The sequence below is a fragment of the Lissotriton vulgaris genome, chromosome 12 (assembly GCF_964263255.1).
Source record: "Lissotriton vulgaris chromosome 12, aLisVul1.2, whole genome shotgun sequence".
NCBI lineage: Eukaryota > Metazoa > Chordata > Amphibia > Caudata > Salamandridae > Lissotriton > Lissotriton vulgaris.
Genome location: NC_141700.1, coordinates 60946139 through 60964008, shown reverse-complemented (window position 1 = coordinate 60964008; position 17870 = coordinate 60946139). Strand labels below are relative to the sequence as shown.

Here is a 17870-nt window from a genome sequence, read left to right as displayed (position 1 = left end):
CCAGAGTCCTCTGATCTCCACCTCTCCCAGAAGGCTGCCCTATTTCAGGAGTGATGCATCTGTAACTGCTGTGTGATCTGCTTGAGGAAGGGAGAGGGGTCTGCCTCTGACCCAATTGCGGTTGGTCAGCCACCACTGCAAGTTCTGTGCAGTTTCCCCCAAGATCTGGACTATATCAGAGAGAATCCCAAGATGCTGCGCCCACTGGAACTTCAGGCCCACAGCAGAGCCCGCATATGCCATCAGGCATGTGTCAATAGCAGGATGCGGGAGGACATGAGTCCCAGCAACCTCGGAGTCAGTCTCACTGAAATCCAGGATAGAGGCTGAAACATCGGTATCATAGCCTGAATATCCTAGACTTGCCTCTTGGGATGACAGGCCCGAAACTGCACTGTGTCCAAAACAGCTCAGATGAAAGGTAGCATCTGAGAGGGAGTCAGGTGTGACTTTGGCACGTTGATAGTGAACCATAGCGAAAGCAGGAGGTTTGCCATAGTCTGGAGGTGGGAGACGATAGCCTGGTGTGGGCTCACCTTCAACAGCCAGTCTCTGAGATAGGGGAAGACTGGCACCCCTAATCTGCTCAGATGAGCTTCAACCACTGCCATCACCTTGGTGAACACCCGAGGGGCACTGGTAAGGGCAGAGGGGAGCACAGTGAACTGAAAGTGCACAGGGCCTAAAAATGAACCGCAGGTAATGTCGATGAGGTGGCAGGACAGGAAAGTGAAAATAAGTCCAACCATACCAACCAGTCTCCAGGGTCTAGGGCAGACAAGACCTGAGCCAGAGTGAGCATCTTGAACTATTCCTTTTTGAGAAGTAGTTGAGGACTCGCAGATCTAGGTTAGGATGAAGGCCCAGAAAGTAGCGAGACTAGCAACCACAGCCTACTTCTAGTGCCGGAACCCTCTCTATGGCTCCCTTGGCCAAGAGAATTCCGACTTCCTCCTGAAGCAAGTTCAGGTGGTCGTCCATAAGCGGGTCGTAAGTTGGATGCATGGATGGAGCAGTAGTATCGAAGGGAAGGGAGTAGCCCCTTTGAAATATCTTAAGAAACCACCTGCCCATCGTGGTGTTTGCCAGTGGTAGAGGTCATGGCTGATTCTGCACCAACAGGCCACCCATGATCTTGAAGGGCTGAACTAGGAAGGTTTGAAGGCTGCAGGGGGAGGAGTGGACTAACCCAACTTCTGTCTGTCTGAGTCATGGGGTCGAAAGGACTAATGCCCACAGACACGCAAAGGCAGCTGACCTTGCGCGGTCTTGTGGTTGGGATAGGGCTGGTGCAGGTGAAAGCCCCTTCGCGGCCACGAAATGGGTGAAAGGCATACAGAGGACTGGTGGCTACTGAGAGGCCGAAGGACTTGGCCGTAGACCGCGAGTCCTTAAAGGGCTCCAGGGCCATGTCTTCGAGGAGACTGAATCCATTAAAGAGCATGACCATAAGGGAAGCATGGACCTCCCCAGAAAAGCCAAAAGTTCTCAGCTAGACGTGCGGTGTAACAGCCACCGGTAATGACATCGCTCTGTCCTGAAAGTCAGTTGTGTCAAGCCCACAACTAAAGGTAAAATTTGCCGCATCTCTCCCGTCTGATACTGCTTGCGAGAAATTAGCAAAGGCCTTCTTCGGGACCTGTGGCAACACTTGCGCAATCATGTCCTACAAGGAGTGGGAGTAACGGCCCAATAGGCATGTGGTGTTCACCAACTGCAATGCAAGGCTGGCGAAGAAAACATTTTCTTGCCCGAACTATCTAGCCTTTTGGATTCCCTGTCTGGTGGAGCGGAAGGGAACGTGCCTTGTAAGGCAAAGGCTTGGAACACGAAGCTATAGGGGTAGGGTAGTTGGAGGGGAATTTTAGATCGCCTGGTGCAGGGTAAAGGTGGTGGGCGATTGTCCTATTCACAGAAGCCCCTATGCTGGAATTGGACCAGGTTCCTGAAGGACATCAGTCACGGCCTCATTCAATGGCAGGAGGGGTTCCGAGGAGGAGACACGAGGCTACATGACCTCTGTCAAGATGTTCGTCTTAACTTCCACCGAAGAGAGCTGAAGGTCCAGGACCTCAGCTGCCCTTCTCACCACCATAGCATATGAAGCGCTCTCATCCGTAGCCACGGTAGGGGGAGAAAGCAGGCCAGAATCTGGAGAGGTATCCAGTCCACTGGCCTCAGCCAATTTCAATGCCAGTCCATTTCGTGCTCAAGCTGATCTTGTAAGAGGTCCAATGACCCCTTCCAATTGACCTCCATTCCTAGCCCTTCAAAGTAAGGCTGAGGAAACGACCTAGGACCCAAGGGTGATGTCAGCACCAGAATAGGCAGGCACCGATCCGACTCTGTGTCGCCAGGGATAAGAAAGGGGCTGGCGCCGCCAGGAGGCATTGTGGCCGGTGCAAGTGAAGGTCGCAGTGGCACGACTGGCGCCGGTACGGATCCACCACCAGATCCATTGGAGGGCATCAGGCTGGAGCCACCAGCGAGAACCGGACGGTGCACCAGAAGGGTCAAGTTGCTCAAATAGGAGGCACATGGCGTCATAAAATTATTTAAGCTGGGTGGGGGTCGTTCCAGCTCCTGGAAAAGTCGGGAAGCGCGGAGCATACCCAGGTGCAGCGTCAGCAGAACTAGGCCGAGAGTGCTGAGATTCCTTCGTCATGTCAGCTGACGGCTAGGAAGAACTTGAAGTAAGCTTCAACTTCTTCTGTTTCTTATGCATCTTACCTGACCGACCCAAAGACTTTGAGTGAGAGGACAAGAACTTAGGACTCCCGGAGTGGTGCCTGGACCTTCCTCTCGACAGGAACCAAGAACGAGACTTCCGGGGCGAACAGTGCTGTGCCGAGCGCCGGGCTACAAGCAGCCTTAGGGATCGCTCCCTCAAAGTTTTTGGAACCATGGCCCAGCAGTCGGAGCACAACTTTGAGTCGTGGTCGTGCTCCAGGCACCAGAGACAAATCAATTGCGGATCCGTCACCAACATGGCGCAATGGCAGGCGCTGCACGGTTTGAATCCAGAAGTCTTCTTCAACATGTTGCAAAACCTACAAACCAGAAATTTTCGACAAAAAGTTGAAAAAAGCCTGTCAAAAAGTGACAAAGGGTAGCTCTCTTCACGGATCTGTACTAGCTGTCGCGGAAAGAAAAGAACTAATGTCAGATCACCGAGGTGGCGCCTATATAGGTGATGTGGATGACATCACGTGGAGCCGACCAAGTTCACCTACCAGCGCACAAGGATATTGCTAAAGGAAAAGACTTCCGGATCCAGTCTGACACCTGAAAAATTCAAAAGGTAAGGAATCTGCGGCTGGATGTCGCTAATAGATTCAGGATGCTGTTCTTCCTAAGAAGTAATTCAAAAGACTAACTAATAAAAATTTGAAAAGACAAACAATGACTGTGTTTTCTTTGTAGTTGACTAGTTTGTGTAATTCATGTAGTTTGTCCTCTTAGGGGAACACTTTCCCCTTGTTGGTACCAGACTGCTCCTAAGAACGGCATCTGTCTGCCAGTATTTAGGAACTATTTTTCCTTGTTCAGTGAAAGGCCCTGCTTTCTGAAGAGCAGTAGACTGACCTTTGTGGATGCTCTTTTGGAGTGATGTGAATCATTTGTCCAAGATGGGAAACACTGGTGACTGGATCACCTTAGATAAGCTGCCGCCAGTGCCATGCATTTCATGATGATTCGAGGGACATATTTTAAGCTGAATGGTAGTACTTTGCTAGTGTAGCACATTTATCAGTTCTGGATGGAGAAAACTTTACAGAGAGGGGTGCTTTAGGCAAGGTGCTTGTATTGCCATACTCAACAACAGTAATGACAATAGGGCTACATGGGCCATCTCAACTTCAGAAAAAGACTATCCCACAACTCTTCACACCCAACACCAAGTCTCGGAGGAGCACACCAATGATGAGAAGCCTGAAAAATCAAGCCACAAATGTTAGTGTATCGAATGGGAGCTCCTGTGAGGAGTGTCCTTTCACTTTTTGACGTGTACTAAAATGGCACCGCAGATTTTTAGGCAGCAGCTTAAATTTACACTAGCATATGGTTGTTGTGCTCCAAAAATAATTGAAGACTCTACATATACATTCAATAACAATGTATATCCATGGGAGAGACGTTTAGGCATATGCATAAATGGGGCTCTCCTTAAGCCATTTATTTTTGACTGAGGTAGATGGAGTCTTTGTCGTCACTGTTGTTGTTGAGGCCTGTCTCAATCGTGGAATTGTCGCCAGTGGCAATAGAAATAAAATACAGGATTGAAGACAGACGTTTTTGAGAAGAATTCATTGACATTTGCATGCCCATTGCACCACAGCAGTTACCTCGGAGAGGAAATGTGATGTCTAGCGGATTTTTTGCTAGATGGGCCTTTCGATGATGAGAACTCTGCAACATCTGAAACCATTCCAGAGACAAACTACTGTTCTGACTGTCCTATTTTTGGACTTTTTTTAGACAAGTCTGAAGAGGCATCAGATTCCTAAGGGGTTAGATTGTATGTTTCACTTTGGATGTCTGCAGATACAGGAGTAATCTTCCTCCAGGTTTTTTGATCATACCTTTCTGTAGATAAATTCCTTCTGAGGTACATTTCAGTGGAGCCGTAAAAACCATAAGGTCTAAAAAGTGTGACACCCATATTACTTAAACTTTACCTGACACCAGTTTCCAGGACAGAAAGTAGGCTTTAGAAAGCAAGGAAAGTGAAGAAATTATATATCTACTAGGATCTGAGCAAAATTCAAAGGGGCTCCATTCACACACAAAGTGTGGTAGATATCTGAGGGATGGTGGTCAATGGTTGAAAGGTCTTCAAAGTGCTCTCGCCTCTCTAGTTGATGTTTGGCTCTAATCCTTGAGGTGAGATGGGTAAATAAGTGACAATGTTTACGGACCGTTAGGCTATGTTTAAAATGATGCTGGTACTTTAATGTAACCAAGGGACTCCCAGCTCGACAATGAGGATGATTCAAGCATGTGAAACAATGAACGAGCTAATACTGGAGAAAATCAATTAGCAATTGTGGAAGAAACCCACGAAGTTAGAAAATAAAGCAGCATATAATGAACACACCTTTGTCTTCCTCCTCATCTCTCGATTCAGGTGATGCAATTGTAATGATGACCTGCATTTTAGGTTCCTTGCATGAAGCAATGATGATGTCGGACTCCTCAACATTGAAAGAAACTTCATACTTGTCCTGAGTGAATGCCTGAAAATGATTTTTAAAAAAATTCTGTAGATTGGTACAGCCGGATGTCTTTTATATCCTTAAAACAGATAGAAAACTCAACAAGGGTTAGCTGTAAACCCGAGTCACACAACTCTGGAATCATGAAGCCATTGTACCTCTAACATTTTGTACTCCTTTCTAAATTACCATGTAAATGTTTATCTTTTTTTTCATTGTTTGTGTTAATCTTATCATGCTTTCCTTTTAAGTGTGTATTTTTCTTTTGGACATTTAAAACTAATTGAATTATTCCAGTTTTCTTACTGGCTGTGAAATACTTCACACTGAAATAATCATTGGTTCTATACCATTCAACCAAGTTCAACAGTCAACAATTTCAACCAACTAATTATCACTGCAAATTACAACATCTATACCTAAAGATAATGACATCAAAGCTGGCACTATCAATTCTATGCCACTGAATAAAAAAAATCAAAACTGAGACCAGCAATTAAAGATGCAAAATGAATGGCATTATCCAATGCAAAGGATGGTAAGGCTAGTGTCACCAACCTCAAGAGACAGCGAGTATTGTAAAATATCAGAAAAACCTACAAGTTGTCAGATAGCTAGTACCACAAATTCAAGGCCACACAACGGATGCCAAAGGTGATACCATGAATCCCAGATGATCAATTTAAGACATCAGGGCCAACAATACTAATTGTAGACTGTAAAATCAAGATCATACACAGCTCCAACAATCACAGAGCTAGAACAACTAATTTAAGAACTGGCAATACGTGACATAAGGCACTGTTAATCCCTAGGAATAGTTGAAGCTTCATGAGGGCTGGAACACTTAGTTTGAGATCAAAGACAAAACCATCAAAGTCTGCAAACTAGCCGCAGAAAAAATTAAATTAGAGCAGGAATGACAAATACAAGACTCTATAGCGGAGGATATCAGAGATGGGACAGATAAAAACGTGATGAAATGATTACACTAACACTACTTAATCAATTTCAATACCTCTAGAGACATTTTTAATTGATGTTTGGCAATCAGTGCCAGTACAAAAAGGGCCACTTCTCTTCCTAATCAGTTTAATCGCATCCCAAAAGAGGCCCTCTGGTGTGGACTGCTAAATCACCGCCAGTATTTACATCACGTTTTGTTTCTTAGAGATTACAGCATGCTTTTTAATGAAAGGTTTGGCTTTCTGATGTCTGGCGGGTTCCTTGTATACTAAGGATTGCTAGGATTAACTTGAGTTGAAAACAATGCGCCATCAAACTTCAGTCTCAGTGCCTGTGCCCTGCTCACATCCATATAGTGTGCCCTTTATCAATTGAGTATAGCAGAGGTTAAGGGCGGGTAAGCATGCTGGTATATTCAGCTGGTACCAGACCCTAGCTCAGTTTAACAAACTATATGGTACAGTTGTTTTCTGACCCTCTCCTCTTTAGACATACATTTTTCCGTCCAAAAAGAGAGCAAATTAATCTTTGAAAGCCCTGAACAGATACAAGTCTAAAAACACAGAACTGTGGGACTATTTCAGTTCTGTCTGTTAATAATAGGCAGGAAGGAATATGCTACTTACCAGTATGCATCTGTTCTTGGCATGTAGGGCTGCTGACATTCATATCTGTGCATAGATCGCCGCCTAGTGTTGGGTCCGGATGATTGCACAATGTTGTCCTGGAAGAGTCTTCGAAGTATCACGAGATAGGAGGCTCCTCCCCTGGACTACAGTGCGCATGGGCATCCTCTCCATCTTCAGATTGTTTTTCGCCATTGTGGCAGAGATGGTATGTAATACAGTAAGTGATGACCATGCCTGAGAATGATTCTGAGTGCTGCAGCTGCGACAGGCACCGGGGAGGAGGGCGTGCGATATGAATGTCAGCAGCCCTACATGCCAAGAACAGATGCATACTGGTAAGTAGCATATTCCGTTCGAGACTTGTGGGCTGCTGAATTCATATCTGTGCATAGAATAAATAGCAGTTACCTCCTTAGCGGTGGTTGCCCGTGCCAGCTGCAGCAGTCTGAAAAAGAGTTTTGAGAACAGCCTGTCCTACAGCAGCTTGCTGTTTGGAGTGTACATCTACGCAGTAGTGTTTGGTAAATGTATGTATGGTGGTGAGGTTCCGTGACAATTTGAACCCGTGTTTTCAACATTGTCGTAAATACATAATTTTGGTATCAGTGAACCGCAAATGATCCATTTAGCATATCCTGGTGTTTTCGCTATGCTACGAGCAAGAGCACTCCTGTTATGAACACATTTCTGATCTACCCATGGCATCCATCTTAGATCACGGAAGCCATTTTGTGTTTCTTGCCCTCACGTAGACAATGGACACGCAGTGACCCCTTTCACCTAAGGACACGTAAGCTTTAGCCGGAGATTCACCTTGCTAGTGACACGTGCACCTTAGAACAGAACACGCCATGGCTGCATGACTCGGCAGAAGCTGCCTCCTCTGCCCGAGGCCAGTCCTGCTATACTGGTTCTCGTGTTCGTTGGCCTGATCATGATTAGGCGGCCGAAGCTGGTAGCCTTGCCCATTTACGACCCACAAACATCTCTTATCCTGCTTTTCTATCTTCTGCACCTGGCTCTGCTCCTTTCCTTCTGGGCCTTTATTAGGGGGAGGTAACGAAATTTACGATGAGGCGGTCCGGGTCTTGAATGAAAAGTTGACATGGGATTATGATGGAACAGTGGGAACCCCTCGTTCGTAATGTTTTGACATCAGATATTGGTGACGATTCCTGTGCAACGCCAAATATTTATTGTTTAGGACACAAAGGTTTGGGAATGTACTAACATGTAAAGAATTTGCCTCAAGCCCAATATTTCGTATATAAGGAGCAACCCTCTTTGTACAAATAGAACAGGCTCCTAGATTCTGCCCGTGTGTAGTTTCTGTGACTTCTGTGTCCCTGCAGTAATAAACCTTTGGTCTTTGACGCCACCATCGAGAAGTCTGTGTTTCTGTTTATTTGTGCACCGAGACAGGTAGAACTCCGGGGTCTTCGGGTGTTATCCCTGACACCTCTGGACGGAACCAAAAAGTCCAGAACTCCAATTGGCGCCCAACGTGGGGCGACGTCATTCGGTACCGGTCCAAAAGCCTGAAGAGTTCGAGAAGCTTCGTGTGAAGATTCCTGAGGGAGGCGCCCCACTTCATCGATCCCGGCATATCGCAAAAGTGGCCCGACGTTCTCTTCCACGAGGGTTCCCGTTCAGGACGGCTGCAGTGGTCCGTTGTCTTGACCGTCGCCCTGTCTTGGACCCGAGGTGCAGTCCTTAGTACGGCGAGACGTGACGGGTTTCTCCTTGGTGACGTCTTCAGTGCCTCAGTTAAGTATTAAGTGGTTGCTAGTTGGTTACTTCGTAAGGGTTGTTCCTGTTTGGATAATCCTTTTTCAGTTCTTGGTTTGGTTTGGTTTCGTAAGATTATCACTGGTTGTTCTGGTTACGATAATCATTTGGTTTAGTTTGGGTATCGATACATTTGTTCGCTTTGGTAGTCCTAAGTTCTTGGTTCGAGTGCGCACCTTTGTTCGTGTTTTTGTTTGTTCTGTGTTCCGGGTTATAAAATGGTAAATCGGAAAAATTGTATGTTGTCGTGTTTTGGTTGCAACAGTGATTCCCGGTTGGAGGACTCATGTCTGGTTCCTCCGATTGGAACTCCTCTTTATGATCTGTATTGTAAGTTTGGAGTGGGTCCTATATCCTATAATGAGGTATGGGTCCGATATACAGAAAAAGACGGTGTCCTTAGTTGGCCACTACATGGTAGTTTTGAACCCCAAGTTATTGATAATTTAGAAACGAAGTTGTTCAAGAAGAAAGCCCGGCCGGCAATGTTTGATTCTCTTCGTTATTGGCGAAAAGAATCTAAACAGAGAGAAATTAAAAAGTTGAAGAAAGAACAGAAAGAACAAGAGTTGACCTTAGAACAGTCTGCTAAGCAGCTGCAACTCAACGAGTCTGAGAAAGCAATGGAGGTGGCCAACAGAGAGCGTAATTTAGCGATAGACAAGTGCTATCCTGCCTTGCCATTGAGTACAGCTAAGATAGTAGAGGACCCCGAAAATGATCCTCTGTTGTCTTACTTGTTACGGTCACCCCCACCGTATGCACAAGGTGCTACGGTTCCACCTTTACCGGTTGCTGGACAGCCTGGTATTCCTGCTCCTGCTCCCCAGAATCAAGCTCCCGTACCTCCTGTGGTCAATGTTAATGTTCCTTCGGCACCTCCTCTTCCAGGGTTGCCGGCTTCTCAACCTATACCTGTATCGCTTACACCTGCTAGTTCACAGGCTACTCTGCCTGCTACTCCAACTGTTCCTGTTCTATCTGTCCCAACTGCTACTTTATTCTCTGCTTCTGCTAGTATTATGACTCCACTTTCTGTTCGTCGGAGAATCACTGATTCTGTCTCTAATATTTTATCTCCCTTCTATAAAACTCTAATTAAGACTCCTACTTCTGACTCTGTGCAGAGACGTAGTCAGCTTCCCAGTACTGAAGAACGGGGAATATTAGATTCCACAGCTCTTAGATGGATTTCGAAAAGTGGGAGATATAGTACTAGAGATGTATTAGATACATTTATGCAGTGGAAGGAACCGACACAAAGATATGTGTTCGACGAAATGTGTTCCCTTTTACGTGACGAATTAGAAGAAGATGACTCTGAATCAAATTTAGAAGAATTAATTAGTGTTCAGAAAGAGTTTGCTGCTGGTACGATAGTTGGTGAGAATATAAAAGAAGCGATGGAACTAATTTTAAGTTATAGGAATGATCCATCACTTCGTTCACCGAGGGAGTTAGAGAAACGTAGTACGAAGCAGAATGGCCAATATCCAATGAGGGAGGTTCCTCCAATTTGGCGTGAAGCTGTGCAAGCTAATGTAAACCTTGGTATTGCTGCCGCTCCGGCGCAATTCCAGAGAGTGTGGATACACATTCTGTGGAAGCGAGCCGAAGTATTAGCAGTAAAGCAGGCCTTGCCAGATCCGCGTAAAAATCCAGCCGGATATTATAAGGAGTTAGCACAGACAGTTGAGGCTTGTGTGATGAATCTAGCGGACATTGACATGTTATTCGGGAATGTAGTTCCGCAACCAATTTGGGCTAAAATTCGTAGAGAGAATCATCCAGTTGCCCTAGGTGGTGATTGGGCAGCTATAATTGCAGCGGATGGTCAGCAAACAGGTGGTTCCAAACCCGAACCTCTAGTTGCTAATTTGCCTGGTAGAATAATTGATTTAATGAAGACTCTGATGCCAGCATTGCGTGTTAACTGGGACAAGTTGTCCGCATGCAGGCAAAAGAAAGACGAAAGTGTTTCCGACTTTTTCACAAGGTTCGAAGAGACTTTCGTAGATCACAGTGGTCAGGATATGAGCACAGAAGGAGGACAGAGACTATTCGTTGATAAATTCGTACACAATTTGTTGCCAGACCTTAGTAATAAATTGAAAGATTCCGAGAGTGCGTGGGCTGTCTCTACGACTGCGCAAATTCTTGCGACTGCTCAGTACTATGAAAATAGGGATAAAGAGGAAAAGGAAAAGTCAGAGAAGAAGACGAAAGACTTAAAAACTAAAGTTCTTTTACAGCAAGCATATCCGCCTCGCACGAATCAGACTAATACGCAGCAAGGGTCATATCAAAGGACAGATTATAGTTCTCAGAGACCGCAATACCAATGGACTCAATGTGTGTATTGTAAGAAAGAAGGCCATTATAAGAATGAGTGTCCTGTCCTAGCGCAGAATAACGCTGCAGCAGCTCAGAGAGGTCGTGGTGGTTTTGTGCAAAATTCTAGGGGTCGAGGACGAGGTGCTATGCCTCCACAAACGAATGATCGCCCTTCTAATTACTTTGATCAGCGAAATGGACAGTCTGCTCAACAAAATAGATCTCAGCAGTATCATGTTGAAGACTATCGTGAAACTGATGAAGGATTTCAACAAAGTGAGTACTAGGACAGCCAAAGACAAAGAGAGGGAGTAGTATCAGTTCCAGTAGATCAGAGTGGGCCTTATGTCGCAGTAGCAACATCAGGTGTAGTCGAACCGTTTCTGTTGGATACTGGTGCAGCAAAAAGTTCTATTATACATGAGAAACTCCCTGGCGCACCTTTGTCTGGCTTAACAAATGTTTCTGTAGGTTTTTCAGGCGCCCCTGTTTACAACCCCGTATCTGGTCCTTTGTCTATTTCTGTTGGACCCCGTCAATTGAAAGCACCTTTGATTTTGACGACAGGTTGTAATGAAAATCTGCTTGGTTTAGACTTGTTAAAACGACTATATGCGACATTGTACTGTTCTCCGGAAGGAGTACAGCTTATGTTGGGCAAAAGAATCACCTCTCCAATGTACTTGTCGATAGATGCGCTCCCACCAGAGCTGCGTTCTCTCCCTGATACTCTTTGGGCGACTGGTCCTAACGATGTGGGTCTTTTAGAAATTCCACCATATGTAGTTACTTTGAAAGCGAATGTAAAATTTCCACGAATACCACAATACAAGATCTCTAGTGATGGTGAACGTGCACTTTTATTAATTGTGCAAGATTTAATCGAGAAAGGTGTAGTAGAAGAAACTAGAGGAAATGTCTGTAACAGTCCTGTCTTGCCAATTCTTAAACGTACTGATCCTTCAAAGCCTCCAGTGTATAGGTTTGTCATCGACCTTAGAGAGGTTAACAAGATTGTGATTCCACAGTTTCCTGTGGTTCCAGACATAACTGCATTGTTAACGTTAATTCCTGCTACAGCCACACGGTTTTCAGTTATCGACTTGAAGAATGCCTTTTTCAGCATTCCGATAGCCGAGGAAAGCAGAGATATTTTCGGCTTCACTTTAGGAGGACGAAGCTTCAGGTTTAAACGAGCTCCACAAGGGTATTGTGAAAGTCCGTCCAATTACAGTCAGGCATTAAAAAGTCAGTTAGATTCCTTTGTACTTCCTCCTGGTTCTGCTTTAGTGCAGTATGTAGATGATCTTTTAGTGGCTGCCGATGACAAGGAAACTTGCAAAGCAGCTACAATTTCGTTATTGCATCATTTGTCTAATTTGAATCACAAGGTGTCACCTTCGAAAATGCAATACTGTTGCCAAGAAGTGACCTACTTAGGTCATCTCTTGTCAAAGGAGGGAAGGAAGTTGACCCCAGAGAGAATAAAAGCAATTACGCAGATGAATGTTCCCCGCACACAGAGAGAAGTACGTGCCTTTTTAGGTATTACCTCTTACTGTAGGCAGTGGATCCCAAATTTTTCTCTTTTAGCAAAACCGTTGGTAGCTTTGACTGGGAAAAATGTTCCGGTGCCATGGTCTGCTGAATGTCAGGAGAGTTTTTCTGAGCTACAAAATGCACTATGTTCAGCTACTGTATTGGGTACACCTGATTACAGTAAACCATTCACGCTCTATGTCCACGAGAGAGAAGGTTGCACGTTGAGTGTTCTGACACAGAGATTTGGTGATAAACAACGCCCTTGTGCGTATTTTTCATCAACATTAGATCCGGTAGCTAGAGCGTTGCCTAGTTGTTTGAGAGCTACAGCGGCAGCTGCGGCTTCCATTCGACAATCTGCTGGTTTGGTGATGAACAACATGCTAGTGGTCATGGTTCCTCATGCTGTGGACACACTCATGAATCGAACCAAGACGCAACACCTTACCAGTGCTAGATTATCTGGCTACGAGCTGACACTGCTAGCGAGTCATATTCAGATCAAAAGATGCAATGTATTGAATCCAGCAACATTGTTGCCGACTAATCAGGAGTCGAGTGATTCTGAACCCCATGATTGTTGTTTCAGAACCGAGGAAGAGACAAAAGGACGAATTGATTTAAAAGACACTCCGTTGTCAGATCCAGATGGCACGTTGTATGTTGATGGGTCTTGCTTTAAATTGGAGAATGGTGATGTGACTGCTGCCTATGCAGTAACGACTTTGAGTACGATTGTGGAGACTGCAAGAGTGAGTCAGAATTCTGCCCAAGCTGCGGAATTAATTGCCCTAACGAGAGCGTGTGTTTTAGCTAAGGGAAAGAGAGTGAATGTGTTCACAGATAGTCAGTACGCGTTCGGCGTGGCCCATAGTTTTGGCCGTTTGTGGAAAGAGAGAGGTTTCATTACGTCCCATGGGACTAAGATTCAACATGGTCAGCTAGTTAATGACTTGTTGGAATCTCTAACCTTGCCGACTGAAGTTGCGATTGTGAAGTGCAGCGCTCATAAAGCAATCACGGATGATGTTGGTCGTGGGAATGCTTTTGCTGATGAGACTGCTAAACAGACAGCTAGAAATGTGATGAGTAGAATGTTTGTTGCTACGTCTGCAAGATGGATTTCTGAGTCTGGAATGTGTGAGGACACGGTGGAAAGCGTGAAAGAAATTCAGAAGGAGGCGACTGAGGAGGAAAAGCTTGCGTGGAAAGAGAGTACGGGTAAATTGGACTCGAGTGGGTGTTGGATTGATTTATCGGAACAACAGCGTTGGATGTTGCCTGATGCGTATGTGCTTGCAGTAGTAACGATGGCACATGGAGTAGCGCATATTAGTTCTAAAGGAATTTGTAAGATGTTGGCTCCAGTTTGGAAGAATGATGGGATTAGTAAATGTGCGGAGAGAGTGGTGAGAAATTGCATGGTATGCCTGATGCATAATCCTGGCAAGGGAATCCCCACACCTGCAGGTCACTTCGCTCCTTCTTCTTGCCCCTTTGAAGTGATCCAGTTAGACTTCATTCACATGGATCGTTGCAATAATCTAAAATACGTCCTAGTGGTAGTTTGTGCTTTTTCCAGATGGATCGAAGCATATCCACTAAAGGACAATACTGCTTTGTCCACTGCCAAAATTCTTCTTAAGGAATACTTCCCTAGGTATGGTATGCCACGGATTGTATGGTCAGATAACGGAAGTGAGTTCGTAGGGAAAGTTATGCAGAGTGTGTGTGCCGGTCTAGGGATCAAGCAAAAGTTCCACAGTGCGAATCATCCCCAGTCTGCTGGTTTAGTTGAGGGTTACAATGGTACCCTCAAACTAAAACTTGCTAAAATACAGGCATCCACGGGTTTGTCCTGGCCAGATGCACTGCCTTTGGCTTTGTTATCAACGAGAGCAACTGTACATTCTAGAGTAGGGCTCAGTCCATATGAAATAGTTTTTGTTCGTCCCGCCAATGTTTGGGGGGTACCTAGGCCAAAAGAATTTAGACAGCTGGAATATCCAATGTTAATTGATTACCTTTTCGACTTGACTGCTAAATTGAGTCTTATTCACCAACAGGTTTTCGATGCATTGCCAAAGTCACCGGAGAGTCCAGGTCATCAGCTGAAACCTGGGGATCAAGTCGTCATCAGAAATTTTGCAAGAACGAAAAATCTTCAGCCCAGATTCGTTGGCCCCTTCCAGGTGTTATTGGCGACGAGAACTGCTATTCGTGTGGCCGGACGGAAGAATTGGATACATACAACACACGTCAAACGTGTGCCTCTGCCACTTCCTTACGATAACTGGGTGAAGAAGGGAATCGGTGCCTCTGAAGCAGAACAAATACCCAGGTTTCTTCCTTTCAGCGATGCAGAACTAATCACTGATACACCGAACTCTGGCTCTCCTTCTGAAACTACTCTTTTGAACTCTGAACATTTGCCATCTGCAACAAAAGAACATTTGCCACCTGCGAACCTGAATATTGCAACACCTGCTGAAAATACACTGTTTTCAGATCAAACAGCTCCTGCAAAACTGAGATACAATTTACGATCTCGCAATATGGACAAATAAAGCAGGAAACTGCCTATTTTTCACATTTTTGAATTTGAATACCGTACATTGCCTCCAGCCAGGAAGTTTGCTATTGTTTTATTGTTTTAAAATTGCCTTGCCGTCTGGGTAGCCGTAGGGTCGTGGCTGTGTGCCTAGTTGAATCTGCGGGGGTCAGACACAAGGTCGATCTTTCTGTTAGTTCTGGGAACTCCCAGGGCTGATAGAGGCATTTTCATCTACGTACACATCATCAGTGGTCGCGAGCGGATTGTAGAAGATGGAGCTTCCTGAGCTGCAACGAGAGAATGTAATTTATGTTCGCAGAAATAGACTGTACAGAATTCTTCACAGCAAATGCTTTCTAATGCAATGTGCAGTTACGTTTTTAATTGTTTTGATAACGTTGGTGGGTGGAATCGTTTTTGGTGTGCATTTGATTTTTATGCCGGTAACTACAGTACCTCCCCTTGATCCTGCTACTTCTACTGTTTCTTCTATGCATTCTTTTCACTCATTTCCTGAACACGAGCAAGCTCGACGCTCAGAATTTATTAATAACACTTTTGTACAACTCTTGCATCAACACCAACTGGTAGTTAACACTACAGACTGCTGGGTGTGTGGCTTGATACCCCACACTATGGATAAAGGCATTCCCTATCTAGTCTTGCCTTTTAGCTATAATGGATCATTTCAGGCCTTTCAGACCATTTTTGCCTATGCCCTTGAGACCTATCCTCCGCGCCCACCACGTTCCACAAAATACAACTCTGCCAACAAAGCTTTAGTCCAGGGAATTATTGACATGATTAAGGACGTCAATAATACTCCATCTTACCCTAGAGATGAATTACGGGTATATTTGAGTTGGAATTCTACAGAGTATCGCCTTAGTTTGGGAGAAAGCAAACGTAAAAGCTCCACTCCAGTCTGGGTCGTGCCTCACCGAGGTCAGGTCTGTTTGCAAGGAAATGGGAGAAATCCGAGAGCTCAGCTAGGGAGGAGTGAGTGCGTTGAGACTTACGTGTTTCCGTCTAACTCTTCCCCTGCCTTCCTTACCGCTAGGGGTACCTACTTCATCTGTCAAGACAGAGCATATACATGGCTGCCTGCTGACTTTTCAGGTTCATGTTATATTGCTCGACTGTTACCTCCAACGTACACTGCTTCTTCAGACTATCACAAGACCAGAGTAGCAAGAGGTGTTTTCAGCAAGGAAGATACCGCTGGTCAGGAAGCTGGAGACTTCTTCAAAGGTTTCCTTCCGTTCTGGGGGCCTATGGCCAATAGTAGAAATCTACGTCAGCTAACACGGGTAGTTGAATCTACTATTACAGAAACTGCTGGTGCCCTTAGTAACCTAACAGCTGAGCTTCAGGCGGATCGACTCATGACGTTGCAGAACCGTATGGTTCTAGACGTAATACTTGCAGATCGAGGTGGGGTATGCAGAATGATCCAATCGAGCTGCTGTGTTTTTATTCCCAATAACGCTCCAACTGTCTATGAGGCGATCTCTAAACTACACAAGATTTCCGACTCTATACACGTAGACAAAGGAAACTGGTCCTTCATGGAGTGGTTTTGGACTCTGATATCAGCGTGGGGATGGAAGGTTCTGATGGTCATCGGTGTCATCCTAGTATTTCTATTCTCATGCTGCCTGATTATCCAGTGTGGTCCCGCTTTGTGTAGTCTCTGTGCTGCAACATGTTTCAGAAAACCACCTGCGTTTGGAGAAAAGGCGCGAGAAAGAATGATGATGCAGCAACATGTCACTGACCTGATGAGCATAGAGATAGACTCGGACATAGAGTAATTGCCTACGTTAGGGCAAAAGGAGGGTCTGAGGTTCCGTGACAATTTGAACCCGTGTTTTCAACATTGTCGTAAATACATAATTTTGGTATCAGTGAACCGCAAATGATCCATTTAGCATATCCTGGTGTTTTTGCTATGCTACGAGCAAGAGCACTCCTGTTATGAACACATTTCTGATCTACCCATGGCATCCATCTTAGATCACGGAAGCCATTTTGTGTTTCTTGCCCTCACGTAGACAATGGACACGCAGTGACCCCTTTCACCTAAGGACACGTAAGCTTTAGCCGGAGATTCACCTTGCTAGTGACACGTGCACCTTAGAACAGAACACGCCATGGCTGCATGACTCGGCAGAAGCTGCCTCCTCTGCCCGAGGCCAGTCCTGCTATACTGGTTCTCGTGTTCGTTGGCCTGATCATGATTAGGCGGCCGAAGCTGGTAGCCTTGCCCATTTACGACCCACAAACATCTCTTATCCTGCTTTTCTATCTTCTGCACCTGGCTCTGCTCCTTTCCTTCTGGGCCTTTATTAGGGGGAGGTAACAAAATTTACGATGAGGCGGTCCGGGTCTTGAATGAAAAGTTGACATGGGATTATGATGGAACAGTGGGAACCCCTCGTTCGTAATGTTTTGACATCAGATATTGGTGACGATTCCTGTGCAACGCCAAATATTTATTGTTTAGGACACAAAGGTTTGGGAATGTACTAACATGTAAAGAATTTGCCTCAAGCCCAATATTTCGTATATAAGGAGCAACCCTCTTTGTACAAATCGAACAGGCTCCTAGATTCTGCCCGTGTGTAGTTTCTGTGACTTCTGTGTCCCTGCAGTAATAAACCTTTGGTCTTTGACGCCACCATCGAGAAGCCCGTGTTTCTGTTTATTTGTGCACCGAGACAGGTAGAACTCCGGGGTCTTCGGGTGTTATCCCTGACACCTCTGGACGGAACCAAAAAGTCCAGAACTCCAGTGGTCCATGTGGCTGCTCTACATATATCCTCTAGAGGAATGTTACCT

General features: G+C 45.3%; 1 protein-coding gene across 1 annotated transcript in view; it reads right to left on the bottom strand.

Moving 5' to 3' along the window:
• Positions 1–17870, bottom strand: part of ZFR2 (zinc finger RNA binding protein 2) — an 811721-nt gene that overhangs the window by 281424 nt on the left and 512427 nt on the right. The window contains exon 14 of the mRNA XM_086947097.1: positions 5099–5237. Coding sequence (XP_086803223.1) covers positions 5099–5237 — 139 coding nt within the window. The remainder of the gene's footprint in view (positions 1–5098; positions 5238–17870) is intronic.